The sequence below is a fragment of the Geotrypetes seraphini genome, chromosome 2 (assembly GCF_902459505.1).
Source record: "Geotrypetes seraphini chromosome 2, aGeoSer1.1, whole genome shotgun sequence".
NCBI lineage: Eukaryota > Metazoa > Chordata > Amphibia > Gymnophiona > Dermophiidae > Geotrypetes > Geotrypetes seraphini.
Genome location: NC_047085.1, coordinates 110556435 through 110580696, shown reverse-complemented (window position 1 = coordinate 110580696; position 24262 = coordinate 110556435). Strand labels below are relative to the sequence as shown.

General features: G+C 42.1%; 1 protein-coding gene across 1 annotated transcript in view; it reads left to right on the top strand.

The window, feature by feature from the left end:
* Positions 1-20730, top strand: part of CLVS1 (clavesin 1) — a 96847-nt gene extending 76117 nt beyond the window's left edge. The window contains 2 exon segments of the mRNA XM_033934208.1: positions 2759-2994; positions 19558-20730. Coding sequence (XP_033790099.1) covers positions 2759-2994; positions 19558-19645 — 324 coding nt within the window. The 3' untranslated portion in view covers positions 19646-20730.
* The last annotated feature ends 3532 nt before the right edge of the window (positions 20731-24262 follow it).

Below are 24262 nucleotides of genomic sequence, written 5' to 3'. Positions count from 1 at the left end.
TCAGCTCTTCTGGAAGTCGAATGTCGAGGTTGGTGTACTCTATTCCCTCATTGTCTCATGCATGCATCGAGCATATTTTGGAGGTAGAGGCTTATCATCGAGGAGTCTGAGATTTGTGCCCAGAAGAACTGCTTGGCTGATGCTCTGGAATGTAGCTGGGAGTATTGATGCAGGTTGTTGCACAGTATATGTCCACAGTAATCCTAATTCCTGTTGCAACAGTGCTCGAACTGGTCTTGCAGCTATTTTGCCAGTACCGATATAGACAAGGTACATTAGGTGCTTGTTGAGTTGGGTGTCGAGACATTGGGGACCTTGATGTTGAGGCATGCCTCAGGGGAGACACCAACTCTAACAATAGTGAATGGTCATCAGTGTGTTGATGCTTGGAAAACATCGATGTAGATGATGCTTATGACAGTGCTAATGCATGTCTGGAAGGGAGGCATATTTGTGCTTCTTAGCTTTCTTATGAGGTTCCCCAGTGCAGTAAGCGCTGAAGCTGAACCTGTTCATCAAACTGTTGATGAAGCTGGTGCCAATGTTGATGCCGGAGTCAATGGTTGATCTTTGGGGTTGGAGTCTCTGGCCATGCTTGATGTCCCAGAAGTTGTACCAAAAAGTTTTTCAAATTGTAATTTTTTGGGTTCTAAGTGACCTCTTTTGTCTATGAGAGCAGAGTGTGCATGAAATATCCCAATAGTCAGGACCTAGGCATCAGTTGTGCAGGTTAGTGCTTGAAATGGTCCGACTGCATTGTGCACCATTGGAAGCCATTTGAAGCCGCTGGATGTCTTGAACACTGATGGAAAAACCGCCAACATGAAGTCAAAGGGCTCAAGTGCCCGGAGAGGCCGAGTAAAAGTGAAACCTAAAAGGGTCAATCTTCCGAGCAAGGGAACAGGCTGGAAAATGCTTGAAGGACCAAAAATCTGAACTTTATAAAAAAATTGAAATTTTTACAGGAAATGAAAGGAAAAGGAAGAAAATGAAATTGAATTACAAAACTGAAGAAAAAAAATCAAAGGGAAAGCACAAAAATGGCTAACGTTTGAGGCGCTTTGGGAGAACTAAAAAAACACAGCTTTTCAGCTCCATGGAAAACTAAGAAGTGTAGGTCTCGCGAGCCAACGTCAGGTGGGAAGGCAGAGGCACACGCATGGTACAGGCGGTCCTTAAAATTTAAAGTGACAGTACACTTTTGACTGTCGTGCTGGATTCCATAGATGTCACCCACATATTTGAATATACAATATAACTGCTTTTCCTCGGAAAATAGCAGGTTTTCCCCAGGTTTCCTCTCAACCTGGTAGTCTTCTATCTCACAGTCCCACTGCCTCCTGGGACTTGTAGTTCCCCTTACTCTTTAAAGTGATATTCACCTTTCTAAAATTCTCCTGATTTAAAGTGAGAAGTAATATGCTCTGGCTTACTCTCTCTCTCCTGATAAGGATATGCCAGTGCCTTATCACACTACACAAATTAATAAAAGGCTAAAGTTTAATGTTCCTTTATGCTCCGCAGCTTCCTACTGTAAACATAACACTGTACTTTCCATCCTGTATGTTTTTCATAACTTTTGAAGTATATGTAGCCCCCCTGGTTTACTATTCCCAGTGATCTTTTCTGGTAAGTTGGGTTAGGTGCTTATGCTGGCATCTCTGGGAGAAACACAAGAGATAATATTTAGATTATTTAGATCAATGCTGTCTTGTTAAAATGTTTATTTTATTTTTTATTTTTCCTCTAACTCTACTTTTCACTTCTCTATTACCCTTCAGGTACTTTAGTTAGATTGTGAGCCTTCGGGACAGTAAGGGAATTTTTCAAGTACCTTTCTTATTTCTAATCTTAATGTATATTTTCTGTAAACCGCTTAGAACCTAACGGATGTAGTGGTATATAAGAAATAAATTACATTACATTACATTACATTACATAATAGGGTGATAAAATTGGATAAATTTAATTGACCTCTCAGATACAATTCAGTACTGCTTCAGGAAAAGAAAGTCTTTTTCCAAGCAGTTCAATTAAAATACGAATGTTCCTGCTCTGTGTCAGCCTGTTCATGTTGTCTGTAAGCACTCACCCACTCACTTCCTGCATATCATTTGCTCTTGCAGGAATTCGATTTATATAGGCTAAATGTTGATCTGCTGATCTTCCTGTTTCTTCACTTTAACCCTTTCATAATTCTACTAATTGACCATTTTTGATTTGAATATGTTCCCTGGAATGGCAGTGATTAGAGTTGCAGCCTCAGCACCCTGAGATTGAGGGTTCAAACCCCAAGCTGCTCCTTGTGACCCTGGACAAGTCACTTAATCCTCCACTGCCCCAGGTGCATTAGATAGATTGTGAGCCCCCCAGGAAAGATAGGGAAAATGTTTGAGTAACTGATTTGTAACCTGTTATGAGCTCCTTTAGGAGGACGAGCTAAAAAAAATTGAATAAATAAATAAAAACAAAGTGGGTCAGTTTTAAAATTTTAGTGCCCATAAATAGAATTTTAGAATGGGGAAGGGGAATCTCCTGGGAAGCAGAGAGTGGAGAGGGAGGAGAAAATGATACAGATGATCACCACAGCTTAGATGGCCTATCCCTAAATCAGAACCTCCTACTTCAGCTGACTATGGAGACTTGTCAATGTTTTAGAACTCAGTAAATTTTACACAAAAAAACCCAAGGATTTGTTCCATCCTGACTATATACAATTTTGGACTTCTCCGTTAACCATTTCCCTATTTTTTCACAGATCTTTCTCCATGGTAATAATTTGAACAGTCTTCATCAACTCATACATCCTGAATGCCTGCCTTCTGAATTTGGAGGCACTCTTCCTCCTTATGACATGGGAACTTGGGCTAGGACATTGCTTGGTCCTGACTACAATGACGAAAATGAATACACCCACACTTCGTACAATGCAATGTATGTGAAGCACGTACCTGCCAATCCAGAGAGAGACTGCTCGCCCAAACACATGAAGAGGTGAGAGAGATTTTCTAACACAGGACCCTCCAAACTTGTTGTGGTGATGTCACTGGCAGATAATAAGTCTGGCTTTCAGGAAATTCACTATGAATATACATCTGCTATAGACACATTGTAGACAAGTTGCTCAGGTCTATTCTTGACAAATATCCAGGAAACCTCATTAGATGCGGGGTCACTAACACTGGTTTGGGAAACCCTTTCTTGGGAAGAATGACTCTTGTTTATTGAAATGAAATCTGATTATACTTAGTCACTTTTAGACAGTGCATTTTTTTTCTAGCAAAAATGGTGTTGATACTCCAATGATATGAAACAATAAAGAACTGCAGACAACTGTACAAGATGCAGGCAATATTTATTTAAACAAACAAACAAATTGTTGCGCACAGATCAAGGGACCCGACATGGTCCGTGCTTCGATCAACTTGTCTGTATCAGGAATCCTTAGGTATGGTGGTCAAAAAAACTCACAAGTTTTGCCTGATTCTGTGATGTCCGGGAAAACATCTCACTGCTGCATTTCAGGCAAAACTTGTTGTGAGTTTTTTGACCACCATACCTAGGGATTCCTGATGAAGACGAGTTGATCGAAACACGAACCGTGTCGGGTCCCTTGATCTGTTAACAGGTGGTCTGTCTGTGCGCAACAATTTGCTTGTTTGTTTAAATAAACATTGTCAGCATCTTGTACAGTTGTCTGTAGTTCTTTTTTGTCTTGTATCTACTGTGCCTTCCCTGCAGATTTGTTGGATTTTGTTGTTTGTTGATACTCCAATACCAGGCCATTCTTCAGGAGTGTGGGGGGGATCACTGCCCACCTCCTGCGACCAGCCACAGAATCATTGAAATGACAGCACTGAGTGTGCAGAATCTGAGCTCGTATTCAGTCCATCCCGGGCGCCATCTTGATGAGAATGCTGGCACCCATCCTCCTTTCCACCTCCTGCTCCTTCCCTGCCCCCCCTTCCACTACTGGAAACTAAATCTCTCAATATCTTAATTCATTCTCTCATCATTTCTAAACTGGACTATTGTAACGCGCTCCTCATTAACATAACCCAAAAAGAATGTAGACGTCTCCAAATTATCCAAAATACAGCAGTTAAATTAATATTTAATGCAAAGAAATTTGACCACGTTTCACCTTTACTAATTAAATTACACTGGCTGCCCATAACCCACCGAATTACCTTTAAAATATTATTTTTGGTTTATAAAACGCTAAGCACCAATGAACCTCAATTTATTTCAAAAATGATCGTCCCACACAATTCTGCTCGTTCTTTAAGATCTTCTTCATCTAATTTGCTCTCAGTCCCATCGCTAAGAATCATAGGTACTAGACGCAACGATATATTTTCAGTAAAAGCTCCCACACTATGGAATGCCCTCCCAAATTTTATTAAAAATGAAACCGACCTTGTGTTATTTAAGAAAAATTTAAAAACATATTTATTCCAGGACGCATTTGACTTATAAAACTTTGTCCTTCTAGGTTTCTGTATTCTTCTTTCTTCTTTTTTTCTTTTTTAATCCCATTATTACCTAATTTGTTTTTACCCTTTGATGTCAAACTCTAACAAATAATAAGATTGTAATTTCTCCCCTCCATTCCCACCCACTCTTGTTTGTCAATCTTCGTTTGTCCTAAAAATGATTTTAGTAAATTAAATGTATGTCCGTCTTTTAAGTGACCTTGTAACTTAAATTGTATTACCACACTCTGATGGTTTTTTAACTGTACATCGCTTAGATATCATGATAAGCGATTCATCAAATAAAGTTAAACTTGTAAACTTGTAAACTTGTAAACTACTGCGCACAAGCTCCCCATCCCTTCCCCGTACCTCTTTAACGTTCCCACCGCGAACAGTAACCCCTACTTGCTGCTCGCAACAACATCGGCTCTTCCTCTGACATCACTTCCTGGACCTCGCCTAGGAAGTGATGTCAGAGGAAGAGCCGATGCTGTGGTGAATAGCAGGTTGGGGTTGCTGCTCGCGGTGGGAACGTTAAAGAGGTACGGGGAAGGGATGGGGAGCTTGTGCGCAGTAGTGGAAGGGGGGGCAGGGAAGGAGCAGGAGGTGGAAAGGAGGATGGGTGCCAGCATTCTCATCAAGATGGCGCCCGGGATGGACTGAATACGAGCTCAGATTCTGCACACTCAGTGCTGTCATTTCAATGATTCTGTGGCTGGTCGCAGGAGGTGGGCAGTGATCCCCCCCCACTCCTGAAGAATGGCCTGGTATTGGAGTATCAACAAACAACAAAATCCAACAAATCTGCAGGGAAGGCACAGTAGATACAAGACAAAAAAGAACTACAGACAACTGTACAAGATGCTGACAATGTTTATTTAAACAAACAAGCAAATTGTTGCGCACAGACAGACCACCTGTTAACAGATCAAGGGACCCGACACGGTTCGTGTTTCGATCAACTCGGGAACAATACAGAAGAATGAGGAAAGGGAAGGGGCATGCATGACAGGAGGGGCAGGGAAGGGGCAAATGGGGTGGGAGCAGAGAAGATGGTGGGGGAGGGGCGCCACTGCCCCAGACGCCTCTCACCTTCACCACGCCAATGCTTTTATTAATACTTGGGGGACCATGGGTCATTTTTATCAAGCAATGGAAACAGTGCCGATACTCAGTACCCCTGAGTACCATCTTATTAAAAAGCCCTGCTTTTAGATAAAAGAAAATCCTTCAGATGAAGAACACTGACTACTTCAAAAATATAGAAAACTCCAATCTGTTAGGATGATCTACTTTCAAAGGTGAAAGACTTGGACTGTCATAGTTAGGGGGGAAGCAATCTTCACCACTATGGTTAACCCTAATCAATTGCAATTATAGGCATGAGTCAAAATCCAATTCTCAATGTACATATATATTTTTGTTTTGTAAAACAGAAGACAATAAGCAGACCCTATGGAGATAAAAGCAAGATTTAATCAAGGTACTCCCAGGACCAGTGCCTGACCCATTTCGCCTGAAAGGCTGCCTCAGGGGCATGTGACGAGCTGGAATTAAAAACAGCATACTCCAACACTAAAACAAGAGTCTTGGGTCCGTTGTGACCGACAAACAGTTCAATTCATATTGCATTAAAAGAAGAATGACAATGGTTTGGAGGGAGTATTTTGTATTTTTTTAAGTAGTCACCTTTCAAAACTTACCCCCTCTTTTTACTAAGGTGCGCTAACCGATTAGCTAAACATTAACGCGTCCATAGACTAACATGCACGCATTAGAGTTTAGCATGCGCTATATCGGTTATCACACCTTAGTAAAAGAGGGCCTTAGGGGTCCTTTTATCAAGGCGCGGTAGGGGTTTAACGCACAGAATACTGCGCATTAAACCACCTGCCGCGCTAGTTGCTTAACGCCTCCATTGACCAGGCGTTAGTTTTTGTGGCTTGCCGCGGAGGTTAGCGCGTGATGAAACGTCCGACGCACTAACCCCGCTAGCGCGGCTTGATAAAAGGACCCCTTAGTTTAGATTGGTATCCTTGCTGCCAGCAAGTGCACTTTGAAAAGAAAATTAGATTAATTCTTCATTGGACGTATTCATTCTGGATAGAAGGGCCATTTTATCAGCAGGCCACTGTGATTGTCTAATCCAGGGTCTCTCAAACGTTTTTGCTCTGGCACACTATATGAAGCAAATGTTTTTCGCAGCACATTATAATTGAAATTATAAAGTTGCAAAACTAACAAATATTAAATTTGAGATTTATTTAAAGTTCTTTAAGCTATATATGGGTAATTGTAACAATGGTGAAACTAAGGGCTCCTTTTACAAAGGTGTGTTAAGGCCTTAACGCGTGGAATAGCGTATACTAAATTTCCGAGCGCACTAGACCTTAATGCCAGCATTGAGCTGGCGTTATTCTAGAAGCGTACCGTGCGGTTTAGCGTGCGGTAATTTTGTACATGCGCAAAAAACGCTAGCGCACCTTAGTAAAAGGAGCCCTAAAGTAGAATTGCTAATCAATGCAATTTATGTGCTTGTTTTTGAGTGGAAATGAACTCAAAACGTGGCTCGATAGTCAACAAGCAAACACGCATTTCATCATCCACCATCTGCAGTTCTCGTTTTTTCGATTTAATTTCTGTCAGAGCTGAAAATCCAAGTTTGCAAAGATAAGAAGATCCAAACGGTAACAAAGCTTTGATTGCTTTGTTGCTCAATTGAGGATAACTACTGCGTAATAAATAAAACTAAAATTACCTGTCATTAGTTTTCAAGGACCAGTCACGTCAAAGAATGATGCTTCACTGGGTGGTTGTATCATTACACACAGACACTCATAACATTGACAGATTCTTGATTACACAACGTACATGTCGTCTATTCTAGTATATACGGTACTTATGAAGGGAATTTTTAAAAATAAAGTAAAATTCTAGAATTTCTCATGGCACACCCAGAATCTCTTCAGGGCACATCACTGTGCCATGGCACACAGTTTGAGATACATTGGTCTAATCTTTGGGTTTTGCTGTTATTCTCGTTGTATAACAGCTCTTCTGAATTCTAGTTGCAGACTAAGGGCCCAATTCACTAACCTGCACAATTGTAACCGATCCAGGCAGGGCCGATTGATTCAGGAAGGAAGAATATTTAAATGGGGGCAATCGGAGGCACGCCCTCATCCGCCAACACGGATCGCTAGGTAGCGATCCCAACGTATGCGCAGACCATCTAATTTGCCTGTAGATGGTCTGCGCATGTGTTTGCTGTCTAGTTTTCTTTTGGTATTTTACTGGTCCCGACTCACCTGCTCTCTGCCGCCCTTCCCTGCAGTGCAAGCCTGTGGTTTTAACCTGTGGGTTTAAAGCGGATTAAAATCACAGGCTCGCGTTGCAGAAAAGGGCGGCAGAGAGCAGGAGAGTCGGCGAGGCAGAGAGAGTCGGGGAGGCAGAGAGCAGGTCGTGGCAGAGAGCAGGAGAGCTGGGGAGCCAGAGAGAGAGTCGGGAAGGCAGAGAGCAGGTCACGGCAGAGAGCAGGAGAGCTGGGGAGCCAGAGAGAGAGTCGGGAAGGCAGAGAGCAGGAGAATCGGAGAGGTAGAGAGCAGGTCGCGGCAGAGAGTAGGAAAGCCAGGGAGCCAGAGAGAGAATCGAGGAGGCACACAGCAGGTGTATTTCAGGGCTGCAGGGCTGACAGGACAGTCGGAAAGAGCCGTGAGCAACTGGTCCCCAGCAATCGCTTTTTGCTGATCGGCCAGCCCAGTCAGTGTTCAAGATTTTTGCATAGTGAATCGTGTCCCTGCCTACTTTGCATGCCGTTTCCCCTCATTTGCATGCACAGATCGGAATCGGAACAGCACAGAGGTTAGTGAATCGGGTCGGAGGAAAATCGGGTCACAAAGAGTTCGCAAACTGATCGGTACATGATCGGTTTGCTTAGTGAATCTAGCCCTAAATTGAATAGTCTTTTGAAATGCTGCATTGTGTCCACTAGACACTGAAATATTTATGCATTTTTGGTTTTTTCATAATAAACTTAATTGCTGCTGCAAGCGAACATATAATGAAACAAAAAGAAAATTTTGTGTTAGTGGAAAACAATGAATGCTTCTTCCATATATAGTGACTGTTGTCTTTTACATGGCAATCAGAAACTGATACCTCATCAACATCATAATTACTCCTCTGATTATCCTTGATTGTGTTTGAATAAAAAGCTGTTAATTCATCAGTTCTCTAAGCTATAAGCAATTGGAAGAGGAATGCACTAGAATTCAATTTAAACTTTGTTAATAGCAATGTTATTTTAATTACCATCATAGATCAACTGTGTCTTACACTCCACTCCTATGATAGGGGAGGAAAGCAAAATTGCTTCTGCTAAGGTATTCTTCTTTACTAGAAAGAAAAATGTGAAGACCCAATGATCCACAGTGAAAATAATCCACTGATGAACACAAAAACAAAAAACTGTGGATATAGATGTTCTGGAGATAATTTATTAAACACTGACATATGAAAACATGAAAATTCAATTTAAAAAGTACAATGATAAAAAAAATACAGTGATAAAAATCAAACCGGACCCTACAAGGTCCGTGTTTCGGCGAACACGCCTTCCTCAGGGGTCCAATGGTTTTTAAACTCACATATAAAGAATTGGACTGAAAACAGTCTATTGTCTTTAAACATGTGAGCAAAGAACACCTCAGACAAGGTAGGACTGTCTTTGTGAGGCAGACCAACCCCACAGTTTTGTTCTGTCCCTTGGCACTCCCCCATATCAGTTCCCTTCTAGACAGCCAGCTAGACTGTATGCATAACCCAAAGTTACTCCAGGGGTCCTGGGGCCAGATTCTATTCCCACTCACTCCTGCACTGGTGGCTGCCTTTTTCAAAGTAGCACTGCAGGGGGTTCAAGCTGCCATATAAAAGGAAAAAGGGCTAGATTCATTAAGCAAACCGATCGTGTAGCGATCGGTTTGCGAACCCTTTGCGACCCCGTCCCGATCTAATTCTGATCTGTGCATGCAAATGAGGGTAAGCGACATGCAAAGCAGGAAGGATGCGATTCACTAAACTTTTTCAGCAACACCGACTGGCCTGGCCAATTCAAAAAGAAGCAACTGATGGGGACCAGTCACTCATGACCTTTCCTGCTCTCTGCCGACTTCTCCTGCCTTTCTGCCCCGACTCTCCTGTTCAGCCATTACTTGCCTTCCCTGCTCAGGCCCAACTCTCCTTCCTTCATGCCGCCCTGCTCAGCCCCAATTCTCCTTTCTTTATGCCGCCCTGCTCAGCCCTGATTCTCCTGCCTTCATGCTGCCCCTATACTCTCCTGCTCTGCCTCCCTTCCCTGCAGTGGTTTTCACCTGCTTTAAACCCGTGGGTTAAAACCACGGGCTCTCACTGCAGGGAAGGGTGGCAGAGAGCAGGAGAGTCAGGCCCAGTTAAAAAAAGTAAATTAAATAAAAACCCAGACAGCAAACACATGCGCAGACCATCTACAGGAAAAGCAGTTGGTCTGCGCATGCGTCAGGATCGCTCACTAGCAATCCGTGTGGTCGGTGGGGGACGTTCCTCAAATCGCCCCCATTTGCATGCTGAGCCTTGGTGAATTGGTCAGCCTGCCGCGGATCGGCCACGGATCGGGCACGGAGAGGCAGGTTAGTGAATCTAGCCCAAAAGTCCTTATGTGGCAGCTTGAACACCTTAGGAGTAGTACTCCAAGACTGTGACTAGGAATCAGCGACACCATTTTGAAGAAGGCTCTAGAACAAGGGTGGGGAACCTTTATATACAGAGGGCTGCATGGATATTGGTACTATATCTAGCAGGCCAGAAATGCACAGAGCTCCACAGACCTTCTATAATAAATAAACAAGTATAAATGTAACTAAAAACAATGAAAACAATCTGCTAGAGTGGATATTACATTACATTAGAGATTTCTATTCCGCCATTACCTTGCGGTTCAAGGCGGATTACAAAAGATATAAAAATGGGGGTTACAAAAGATATAAAGAATGGGGGTTACAATGGAAGAATAATAGTCATTTCTAGCGTTGTACAGAGTATTCTGAAATTCTTTGTGAAATATAGCATTTAAAATCACCAGAACTCAGGTTGACATTTTCTGTGTGTACTACCCATAGTCTCACAGGCCACACATTGCCCACCCCTGATCTAGAACATCAATACACCCACTGGGAAAACTAAACAAGTTGGATTACTAAATTTCCCTACATAGAATCTCTATGCTAATCTAATCTAATCTTCCATTTATATACCGAGTCATCTCCCAGCAGAGCTCGACTCGGTTCACATATAATTTTTTCTACTACCAGCTCTGACTCCTACCGATATTAGGCTTTAAGAGGGGAATTCATCAATGGGTACTAATCGTATTAGCATATGCTAATGATTAGTGTGTGCTAAACATTAAATATGCCCATTGTATTCCTATGGGCATCTTTAGTATTTAGTGTGTACTTATCGTTAGCATGTGCTAACATGTTAGCGCCTGTTGATGAATTAACATACCATAACATAAAATTTTATTTTTATGCTGCAATACACTACATAGTTCGATGCGGTTAACAATTCTAATATACTGAACATCTTTCAGCATGTGAGATATTTAGGGATTTTCTCTCACCAATGTTACAGTTGTGCCACTGGAGCACTAGAAGAATGTGGGGAAACTACCAGTGTCAAAATGCACTGAGCTTTTGCTGAGAGACATTGAAGAATACAACCCTGCTGAGTCAGAGGAGAGGGACTCAGGCAGGGAGGGGGATATCTGCCCCAAAATGAAATCATTCAGAGTGGTCCCAGGGAAAGAGGTCCCACAGCAAAAGACTTTCCGGAAAAGTAGCTCCAGCATATTCCTTGCATTCTTCATGGCTGTGGTAAGCCAAATTTCTTGGAGGGTTACCCTATGGCTCCAGGAAAAGGAGGTTGGTTTGAGTCATCCGGGTTTTACTTCCATTGCTTTCAATGGAAGTAAAATCCAGATGTATCAATCTGTCCGCCATGTTTTTCTGGAGCCATATGGTAACCTTAATTTCTTGTGCTAATCACCTGTGAGCCTTGTTCTAAAGTCTGGCTAGGGAAAAACTATTGAGACTGTGTTTGGGGTGGCAGTCACCAGCCACAATCCACATTTTGTGTCCTGTCAGGGATGCGGCAGAGGAAATTAGGCCAGTAGAAGACTCAAAACAGCGTGTTTACTGTGCCTGGGACTGCTGGAGCTGCGAGGTTTGTCGGCCGTGTAGCGGTGGGAGGGTCAGCTGGGAGGGTCAACAGGGGTTTCTGGTGTGCCGGGTAGGATCGGCGCGGGGGGGTGGGGGTGGGGGATTAAAAACATGCTGCTCAGGGGGATGGAAGGCAGGCAGGCAGACAGACTGCCATCGGGGGGGATTCAATGGAAGGGGGATGGGAGGCAGGCAGGCAGGCTGGCATCGGGGGTGGGAGTGAGACAAAGTCTGGAAGATAATTATGGGGACATAAGAAGGAGGCACTGGGGGCACTAAGCAGGACAGAGCCACTGGGGGCACTAAGGACACGGGAAGGAAGCACTGGGGGCACTAATAGGAAGGAGGCACTGGGGGCATTAAGGACACAGTACGCTGGCACTGGGGCACTAAGGACATAGTACGCAAGCACTGGGGGCACTAAGGACATGGGAAGGAGGTAATGGGGGCACTAAGGACATAGGAAGGGGTACTAAGGACATGGGAAGGAGGCACTAGGGACACTATGGACATAGGGAGAGACACAGACAGAAAAAATGACAGACAGGCAGCGTGCAAGGAGAGAGACACAAAGAAAAAAAAATACCCAGACAGACAGACATCTACTCTAGCACCCGTTAATGTAACGGGCTTAAAGACTAGTGTATTATAATGTCGTAAGCTTTTATTTTGAAGCTGGAGTTGAAATTTGTACATTTTTTCTGTCTCAGACTCCACAGCCCTGCTCTGCATGCAGTACAACACCAGAGAAATAAGAGATGCAACTATGCCTGCACTGTGTAAAATATAAAGTTAGAAGATGTAAATTCCAAAATTCAACATATTCAAATTATTAACCCCCCCCCCTCCCCATTTTATGAAGCCACTTTAGACTTTTATTTCTGGCTGTAATGGTATTAGCTCCGACGTTCATAGGAATTCTGTGAGCCTCGTAGCGAATACTGTTGCAGCCGGTGATAAAAAAGCCTAATGTAGTCTTATTAGAATGTTTATTTTCTTATTTTTCTCATCTATTCTCTATTTTATTTCTTCATTACTCTACTAATTGTCATTTTTCCAGGTACTTTAGTTAGATTGTGAGCCTTCGGGACAGTAAGGGAATTTCTAAGTACCTATTTTACTTATAATTTTAATGCACCCTATTGTCTATTTTTCTGTAAACCGCTTAGAATCCTAACGGAGTTTAGCGGTATATAAGAAATAAATTAAAATTTAAAAAAAAATTAAAAGGGCAGGGGGAGGGGTAAATTAGTCTCTGTTTTCTGTTTTCTGTAATTCTTTTTTCAGGATTTCCAGTCCATCTGACACTTCTTTTAGCCCTTGCATTTCCTCACTTTCTTTCCTACAGCCATCTTGGACACTGATCTCTACCTTTCAGACTGTGTCCATTTAAATTTCTCTCTTTCATTCCTCCTCCTTATCATTCACTTCTCAGATCTCCCTCTTTTTACTGTACCTACCTATAGTTTTCCATGTCTTTTCCTCATCCTAGCCACATTCCCGCAACTTCTGCTTTCATTAACTTCCTCTCCCCATATCCATCACTTCTCCTCTGTCCAGAATCTATTCCTCACTCTCCCTCATCTAGGGTCTTCCCTTTCTTGCTTTCTCTCCCTCTGACTAGTGTTTCCTCCTCCCCCTATCCCTCCATGCCCAACATCTTCATCTCTCTCCATCTCTCTTCATCTCTCTTCATCTCTCTTCATCTCTCTTCATCTCTCTCCATTCACTGTATCCAGCATCTCCCTCAGTCTCTTCCCTGTGTGCAGCATCTTTCATTTTCTACCTTCCAGCATTCTATACCTGCCTCTTTTCTCTCCAGGTCCAACATCTCCCCCTCTGTCTTCTCCCTTAATTGAGTTTCTCTCCCCCTCATCTCTCCAGCATCTGCCCTCTATCTCATAATAACATAAGGATAGCCATACTAGGCTAGATGGACCATTGGTATCAATGGTACCAATGTACCAGTATCTTATTTCCAACAGTGGCTAATCCAGGTCACAAGTACCTGGCAGAAACCCAAATATTAGCAACATTCCATGGAATCCCAGGGCAAGCAGTGGCTTCCCCCACGTCTGTCTCAATAGCAGACTATGGATTTTTCATCCAGGAACTTGTCCAAACTTTTTTTTTTAACCCAGTTAGGCTAACAGCTGTTATCACATCCTTTGGCAATGAGTTCCAGAGCTTAATAGGAGTACATCCTACTTGTTTTAAAAGTATTTCCATGTCATTTCATTGTGTGTCTCCTGGTCTTTTTAGTTTTTGAAAGAGTAAAAAATCAATTCACTTTTACTCATTCTACACCACTCAGGATATTGTAGACTTCAATCATATCTACCCTCAGCCATCTCTTATCCATGTTGAAGAGCTCTAACCTCTTTAGCCTTTCCTTATATGAAAGGAGTTCCATCCCCTATATCATTTTTGGTTGCTCTTCTTTGAACTTTTTCTAATTCTGTTATATCATATCCAGCTAGGCCCATTCTTTAAGTTATGATCATACACTTCTCCCTACGAATTTGCAGTGATAGGGGAATAACAAGTCAGCGAGTACAGAAAAACCGCAAATAACTTTTCATATGTTATTCATGGTTTTCTGTTACAAAACCCTGGAGAATATGATAAAACCACAAATAACTGACCTGTTCCTGTGAAGAAAGTGCAGCATTTTTCTCTGTACAACACTGCTCCTAGCGATTTTCTATGTGCAATGCTGCTCCCAGCGATTTTCTCTGATGTAATTTGTGGGCGGAGGCTGCAAACAAAAAAAACGTGAATAACCGAAACTGCGATTGGTGAAACTGCGAATGCGGAGGGGGAAGTGTATATGTTTATTGCTCATTTGCTATTCCGCCAATGCATAAGGTCTAGGCGGCTTACAATAAATACAATAAAGATGCCTTTATTCTTTAGTATTAGCTTCAGCCTCTTAATTCCTTGATTCATGTGAAGCTTTGAAACATCTATTACTTCTTTTGAAATGATTCTCCTCCTAATGTCATTTATCGCCCTTTTTTATTAATTTTACTTCAATGTATTTTAAACAACCTTCCCCTCCCCTACTTTCCTTCCGTCTCATGTACGTTAATCTGAATTCGTCTAGTATTTTTTAATATTTGATAAAATATTGCTTTTAGACCTATTTTAATGGTCCCTTACAATCTTTTTATATTGTACACCATCTAGACATTTGTTTTGATAGACGGTATATCAAAAATAAAGAAACTTGAAACCAGATGGAGACAAAAAATGTGTCTGAATTCAAGAATGCTTGGGACAAGTGTATAGCATCTCTAAGGAGAGGAAGGGATAGTAGATAGCATGGATGAACAGATAAAGGCCATATGGTCTTTATCTGTCTTTATTTTTCTCTGTTTCTATTCAAGAAAGGGGGTGCTGTAACCAGATGGTTTACATCTCCTCTCTACTCTAACTTGGTATGGTCCCTAATGCTGGAGCATATGGGACTAGTGAGGGTACTGCAAGGATCCTTACATAAAGGAGGCACTGCCTGTTGGCAGTTTTCAAGGCTCCTTTCCCTTGGGCCCCAACAGGTATAACACCAGCCCTGATGACTATGGGGGCTCCTTTTCAAACGAGGTAGACATTAAAAAAAAATGGTATAAAGGGATGGTAAATATGACTAAGAATATTATAATGCCTCTGTATCACTCCTTGGTATGACCTCATCTTGAGTACTGTGTTGAATTCTGGTCGCCATATCTCAGAAAAGATATAGCAGAATCAGAAAAGGTTCAAAGAAAAATGACCAAGATGATAAAGGGGATGGAACTCCTCTCATATGAGGAAAGACTAAAGATGGTAGGGCTCCTCAGCTTGGAAAAGAGAGAGCTGAGAGGAGATATGATTGAAGTTTACAAACTCCTGAGTGCTGTAGTAGGGGTACAAGTGAATCAATATTTTACTCCCTCAAAAATTACAAAAACTAGGAGACACTCAATGAAGTTATAGGGAAACACTTAAAACCAATAGGAGGAAATATTTTTTCTCTCAAAGAATAGCTAAGCTCTGGAACTCAATGCCAGAGGATGTGATAACAGCAGTTAATGTAGATAGGTTTAAAAAAGGTTTAGACAAGTTCCTGGAAGAGAAGTCCATAGTCTGCTATTGAGACAGATAAGGAGGAAGCCACTTCTTGCCCTGGGATCAGTAGCAATGGAATGTTACTATTTGGGTATCTGCCAGGTACTTGTGACCTAGATTGGCCACGGTGGAAACAGGATATAGGGCTAGATGGACCATTGGTCTTACCCAGTATGGCTATTCTTATATTCTTATGACAGAATGTATCTTTCATATTGGTTCTCTAAATGTTGCCTAGTACAGGTTTAACAGGATTTATACTGTATATTAGAGAGTACATAGGAAGGGATTGGCATGTTTATTTTAATAAAGTGTTGGGGAAGGATGAGGATGTAGTAGCAAAACCTCTTGTTCTTTTGAAAGCTGGCCAGTGCATAACCATTATGTTTAAAGCTATTAATTTAAATGCGCACTGCAACTGATAATAGATTTATAGCTCCTAAACAATGTTGGCCAGATGCATCATGCTTTGTGATAAAGACTTTTCCTGCATTAAGTAATGTCCTTGGAAGCTACTTAAAGCACAGACTAATTAACTTGTCAGTGGCCAGATAGAGTCACGAGCCATGACCTTCAGTTGCTATTTTTTAGCCCAATGATTCATTCCTACAGTAATGTTCCTGCTATGTTGCCTACAAAGGCTTTTTCTAAGGTCATGTGAATGTGGTATTCCAATGTAAGATACCACTTTTGTATAGCTACTTTAAAGTAATGAATTCATTTTATTTCTCATTCTGAAATTGATATGAGATTTTTCATATGAGATTCCCCCCCCCCCCTCCTCCGTATTCGCTATGATAGGGGATTAACAAACCCGCGAATACTGAAAAACCGTGAATAACTTTTCCATATGCTATTCACTGGTTTGTTTGGTTTTTTTATTAAAAGCCATTGTGAATATGGTGAAACCACAAATAACATGGTGGGAGACCCGGCCTGTTCCTGAACGAGAGGCAAAACACGGTGAAGAAAGTGCTGGGAATCAGAGATTTTCTCTGTAAACGCTTAGAATCAGCAAATTCTTTAGGCAAGCTGATGTAAGTGGGGGTGGGGAGGAGCCAGAAAACTAAAAACCACAAATAATCGAAACCGCGATTGCTGAAACCGTGAATACGAAGGGAGAAGTGTATGTTGAAAGATAAGGAACATGGTTCAGGCAAGTCTTTCAAATCCCTCCACTTGTGTATAACTGTGTTGTCTCTGCAAGACAGTTGAGGGGTAGTTTGAGGGAATGGAGGTAGTTGTGGGTAGGAGTAGCACTCCTAAATGAAAAGTATAGTGGCAGTATTGTGACAGGCATGCTACCCAGGCATTGTGACAGTAGCCTGAGTAGCAAGTACACACATCTGATATAATAGTTGAAGCACTGCAGATCACCTGCATGTTTAAGGAATGGTAGGATTTTCAATTCCTAGAGAAGGCTTCTTTGCCAGAAGGTAGTGCAATGGCGGAGTGAATGCAGGCTATTGCTCCAGTCACAGAGTGGAGGTATGACAACTGATAGAAATCAATCATGGTTTCATATTGCTTTTGCTATTGTTCATGGAAAGGAATATATTGTACTGTATATATCTCCTGAGAAAGTCCTTTAGAAACTAAGCAATGCAGAGTGAGTTGATAAGCTGGCTGGCTGGCTAGTGCCTGCCAGTGGCCCTGAAGGGCATCTGGAAGGAAAGGATGTTAAAGAATAATAAGGCTGTGGCGACTTTCAGGTGCACTGGCAGGACTGATCCACACAGTGGGCTCTAGGTCTGCCTCCAACTGGTTGCACATGTGTGCTATTTTTCCTGTCTAAGCGTAGCTCTTCTGTCATGTCCATGACCTGTGTTCTGTTTGGCCTCTGTACCTATTCAGCTTGGTAAAGAGAAACTTCCAAGCTAAGTACCATCTATGTTAGGTCACGGGTTCCTGTAAGGAGTCTGAAATAGCACACGGTGTTAGATGTTTAGATGAACACTAAAAGAAAAAATAATATTTTGGAAAAAATAATTTATTGAAAAATAAAAGTATTAAGTACTAAATTTTTTTAAAAGGGTTTTTTTTTAGACCAGTGATAGCTAACTTGTCAAGGCGAGTTCTAACAACAAGTAGCTTCGAGCGCTTGAGGTCTTTTTGTCCCCCATAATAAATTCCTAGTATTGTAATCTGTACAGTTCTAAGTAAAATAAAGGTGACCAGCTCACTCCTGCATTTTTCCATTCATTATAGGATGGTTGGTCTATGACAGGGATGTCAAAGTCCCTTCTCGAGGGCTGCAATCCAGTCGGGTTTTCAGGATTTCCCCAATGAATATGCATGAGATCTATTAGCATACAATGAAAGCAATGCATGCAAATAGATCTCATGCATATTCATTGTGGAAATCTTGAAAACCCGACTGGATTGCGGCCCTCAAGGAGGGACTTTGAAACTCCTGGTCCATGACTTATTATTTGAAGGAGTATATCTGTATAGCCTCTGCACAGGGGCTCTCCTCCTTCTCTATCGCCTCTGTCTCCTGCAAGCCAGTGCCCTCAAGAGCAACAACTCACCCATTACCCGGGGCCAGTGGCGTAGTGAGGGTGAGAGGCACCCAGGGTGCTGGCACTGTTTCCCTGCCCTCTTCTCCACCACCACCCCCTATCGCACATGTGTGCCTTCACTCCCCCATGCCCCCAGCTCTTTGCCAGCACAAGTAGCAATGGCTCTCCCTCTGATGTTGCTTCTGGAAGAGACTTCAGAGGGAGAGCCAATGCTGACATGAGCAGCAAGTTGGAGTTGCCACTCACACCGTTGAAGAGCTAGAAGTACAGTGGGGGGGGGGGGTAAGTGAAAGCGCACATGCAGTGGGAGAGGAGTGGGAAGGAGCGGGTGGCAGAGAAGAGGAGGGGTGCTGGTGCCCCCACCAAGACCGCCCCCCTTACTATGTCACTGCCCAGGGCTCCATTATAAGAACATTTTATCTATTCATTCATTCATTCATTCATTTAGATTTATATCCTGTCCTCCCGGGAGCTCAGAACGGGTTACAATTGACATTCACAATAAAATTATAGGACACTTTATAGGCGGTCGAAGAAAGACAGCAGGGGAGACATAGGGGAGGAAGGGGAGGGGGGAGCAAAGAGGGAGTGGGAGGAGGGAGAGCAGGGGAGCAGGAGTTAGGAAGGGGAGCAGGGGAGCAAGGAGAAGGCAGTCTGAGGGGCTGTTCATTTGAAAAGGTGAGTCTTCAGTGTTTTCTGGAAGGTCATCAGTGAGTCTTGTGATCTTATCTGGGCAGGCAATTGGTTCCAAAGACGGGGGACAAAGTGGCTGTATGAGTGTCTGCGTGCTAGGGCAGCCCCAATGTCCATCCAGTCCAGTATCCTGCTTCTAGCAGTGAGCAATCCAGGTCACAAGTTATCTGGCGAAATTCTAATCAAGGTATAATGTGGCTTACAATCAATATCACATAAAATTACATCACACATAAACAATTCAATTAACATTCATTAAGGAGAACGTTCTTAAATAGGAACGTTTTCAGCAAAGTACAAAACCTTAAATAATTTTCCTGACATCAGATTTCCAAAGGCAGTGAATTCTACCATTTGGTTCCCTGATATTCGAACCCTGCAGAATGAATTGTTTTATACACAATTGCATCTAATGAGTTGGTCCACGAAATCTCATTTGGCTGCCAATTTATGCGTGGTATATTTTTTCTTAGTCATTATCGGCCTCTCTTTTTCTACTTTCAGGTCACAGTCAGTAGTGGAACCTGGAACCCTGAAACACGAAGAACGTGGAGAGAATGACAACACTCAACCACTGTTGGCTCTGGACTGAATTCAACGTCACCAAACGGCATTGCATATTGCCAAACTACGGCAGTGCAGTTAACTTGCACAGCACGCGCTTGACCAACACATGCCACATTCTGCTTGCAAAAGGTTTTTCATTCTCTGACTTGGAACGATTGCCATTGTGATCTGGCCGTACACTCAAAGTTGAGCAGAACTTCTCAGATGTCGTTCAAGAAGTTGCAGAACACTGTTTCCTTAAGACAACCAGAATGTCTTACTAAAATAAGAATGTCTTTTGTTTTACTACTTCAGGTATATGGCATTAAAGAACTAGAACACGATGTATTATTATTGATGTATTTTTTGTGCACATAAAATAAACGTTATTGGTGAATTATTGTACTGGGGCTGCTTGCCCCATTTTGCCAAAAAACAAAATTTCTGCTTAAGTGCATTTTGCACATAGTGAATATCATCCATGTGGTTGCATAATCAGGTTTAATAGAGTACAGTGCCAAAACTGTAGGCCTACGACAGCAGCAGTATCTGCAATGACCTCAATACTTGTTGAATTTGGAAGCTATCACCAGCATAAAGTTGTTGACGCAACATTGTCTTAGAGTGGTTGGCAGATCTCACAATATTTCAATATCCTCGAACAGTGTTTTTTTAAGCAATGTTATTTGTCAGCTGGACCAGTGGATAGACACAGTGTCAAATGGGAATTTTGTCCTCGTTAAAATGCATTTCCATGTTTTACAAAAGGAAGCCAGTTGCCTGAAGCTGTGGATAGAATTCCACTGGCAGTATACAGTACACAAATAAATTGATCCTCACAGACTGCTTCATAAATATTACAAAGCAAATGAGCTCTCTGTGTGTAGGAAAGTATTCCACCATCCTCTATTTCCATAGAAATTATGTTCACTAAATTTTATAACCAAGGGGCACAACCACAGCTATGAATTGTTAAATCGTAAAAAAGGCAAAAGAGTGAGTAACAGGAAAACGATAAGGGGGGAAAAAACCCCATTCTGTATGTTTAATATTGAAATGCCAAAGATTCACCGGTTTTGTTTCTGTATTTGCTTTTCTTGGAAAACTAATGATATTCTGAGTTAGCCCAAATGTAAATGGATGAAAGTAATGCCAACAATAAAACCCAATTCTACAAAAGTCAACTGTGTCAAGAAGTGTTTTCTTAAAGCAGCTAAACAATCATGGAGAGCTTTACAACTCCACTCAAATGGAAGAATTTGCTAGAACAAAGGATTCTTGCATGTGAAATAATGCAATAACAGATGCCTTATGACAGAGAGTCACAGTACAAAAGCTATAGGAATAATTTTAGAGATGAGTTTCTCTTTTCAAACAGATCTTGTTGGGAAAATATGATCTTACAGGGAAAATATGATAAAGAAATGAAATTTCACTTTTTGGTTAGATTCATTTGGCCACCTGTAGATATTTACCTTGGCATGCTTAGGTTTATTTAAAATTTGATACCCCGCTATAGCTAAAGGTCAAAGTGGCTTACAAATCAAATAAATGTTTGCATTGCGGCTGCTTGCATTGTTGGATCTTCTTGCACCATTCCTTCTGTTTTCTTGTTTTGGTTTTGGCTTTCTCAATAAAAATTATTTTTAAAAAAGAAAGGAATGCCATTAAATAAAAGGAAAGAAGACAATGCAAGCATACAAGACGAAATCAGGATGGATCATGCAAAACTAAAAAGGCAAAAAGCTAAGGCTGCTGAGCAATTAGAGTCAGTCATTTTGGGTTGAAGGTACGTGGCTGTATATTATATTGTAAGCCTATGAACTTTGAGGGAAGAGGATGTTCATTGTTGGTGGTTCTGAATCAGAAGTCTCCAAGATTATTAGGAATATTTAAATTAGGTGTAGAATTCTCAGAAGTTTCATTCACCTCTTTGCGACGGGCAGCTAATAAATCTATGCAAGTGGGGGCATTTTCTCAGGAGTCACTTTCAATATTTCAGTTAAATGCTGAGAAAAGGCCTCCATAAGAGATCTCAGAAGCACTTTTGGAAATTTCAATAAGCATAAATGAGCAGATCTTATTGGACTCTCTAATGCCTCCACTTTGGAGTTCAGGAACATATTATTCTTATTCAGATCAAGATCAGCTTTTTGCAGTGCTGCTATTTTATGAGTACAATCTTCCAAGGATTCTTTCACAATAGTGATATCAGTGTCAGTAGACTTCATTGTACTGTCTTCCACCTGAACTTTTTCAGATAGTACGTTAATTTGTAGACAAATGACCTGGTCAAGTTCCAATATAAGAACATAAGAATTACCATACTGGAACAGTAGCCAACCCAGGTCACAAGTACCTAGCTAGATCTCAAGTAATAAAACAGATTTTATGTTGCTTATCCTAGGAATAAGCCGTGAATTTTCCCCAAGCCATCTCAATAATGGTCTATGGACTTCTCTTTTAGGAAATTATCCAAGCCTTTTTTAAACCCTGCTAAGATAACTGATTTTACCACATTCTCCGGCAACAAATTCCAGAATTTAATTACATGTTGTGTGAAGAAATATTTTCTCCAGTTTGTTTTGAATCTAGTACTTAGTAGATTCATCGCATGCCCCCCCCCCCAGTCCTAGTATTTTTTGGAAAGAGTGAACAAGCGATTCACATCTACCTTTCCACTCCACTCAGCCCTAGCTACTTTATCCTTTCCTCATAGGAAAGTCGTCCCATTCCTTTTATCATTTCCGTCGCCCTTCTCTGTATCTTTTCTAATTCCGCTATATCTTTTTTGAGATATGGAGACCAGAAATGCACATAGTATTCGAGGTGTGGCTGTACCATAGAGCAATACAAGGGCATGCTTGAGTACCTGATTGTAAAAACCGCTTAGATAACCTTGATAGGCGGTATATAAAATCCTAATAAACTTGAAACTTGAATTATAAAATTTGTTTTCCATTCCTTTCCTGATAACTCCTAACATTCTATAGGCTTTCTTAGCTGCCACTGCTGCACATTGAGCTGAAGGTTTCAATGTATCCTCAACAATATCACAATATTTTCAAAGTTTATCCTCAACAATATCGATGTCCAAATTGACTCTAATGTAATCTAAACAGATTGTTTTAGCTGAAAAGTTGGGACTGGCTCCTCTACAGACTTACCTTCTCCAGGGTCACTTGCAGAAGCAGATGCCATTACAACAACAGAATTTTTCTCCAAATTCTGAACCGCACACTGAGGTCCTTCTCGATCCAGGGCCAATTGTGCACCTCCCATACTTTGTGGATTTACTCAGATATCAGCTCCTCTGTAGCTCAACAATCTGGCTGCATTTGTGGGGCTTTCACGTCCAGGTTCTGGGTGACATCAGAAACCTTTGGTCCACCAGTCTCTAAGACTACTCTAAGTGGCAATGCTGTGGATCTCTGTACTGGAGCCTGTCTGCATTCCACAAAAGTCCCCAAATTGGGGCAGCAGAGGTCTCCAAAGGGTAGACTTTCACTTTACCCCTGTATTTATTCACAAGCATAAGACCAGGAGTTGCCATACTGGGACGGACTAAAGGGGAAATGCTGTATAAGAAGTGGCTGAGAATTGCATCTGCTCTAACAGACATCTAACTCCACCTAACCACCCTAATTCTCTAACCAGCGCCTATATCACAAGCGCCGGCTAGAGAATTGTGCCTGATTCCTTTCCATCAGCTAATCATGGCAAGGGAATCCCGTGCTTCGATCAGCTGAGCGACTGAAGCAGAGGACCCCCTCAAGTAATCCCCTGGCAGGAAGGATGCCCACTCTCTCCTACCCTTGAACTCCTGAACCCCTCCCACAGCAGCAGGGCAGGAGGGATGCCCTCTCCTTCCTGCCCCCAACCCCCCTCCTGCTGCCAGCCTTGGAACTTCTTAACCCCCCAACCTGCAACAACCCCCCTCCAGGCCCCCCAACTGCAGACTCCCTGACATTCCCCCAAGCCTGTAGACCCACTCCTCTGGCACCCCTAAGCCCTCCACACCCCCATTCCTTTCTCGAAGTCTGCCAGGAGGGTTGCATACACCCTCCAGCCTGCTCTAAAATGGCAAGCCTTCCCCTTCCCGGTGCATTCTGGGATTCACTAGGAAGGGGCCTAAGACCCTGCAGTGGGAGTGGCCTAAGACTCCGATTGGCCAGATACCTAAGGCCCTTCCCATTGGCCTCTTCTCTATGGTTCACTAGCCCACCCGCCAGGCTACTTAAGATACCTGTGTGCAGCTCTACTAGGTTTTTCCATAAGGTACTGTTGTTCATTCATATCTTTGTGAGGTCATAGGAGTTTAGTGACCAATGAGGGAACATGGAGTGTCATTACTTAATCCCTCCAGTGGTCATCTGATCAGTTTGGTTACCTTTTTGCTTAGATGCTTTTAAAACAGGTCTAGCACAGAATGTCTAAGTTCCATCCAGGATATCTATCGAAAGGTTTAATTATTACCATATCAACCAGAGCCAAAACTAATTCAGGCCTAATGTTACAGAAAAGAGGTTCGCAATTCATTGGCTGCAGAGATTTATTTCAATTTAAAGTTTTCAATTAAACTTTGTTTCTCATTTATGTCTGAACACATTCAAATCCACCCAGGGGGTAATTTATAAGTGATTTGAGTGCATAGAATGGCATA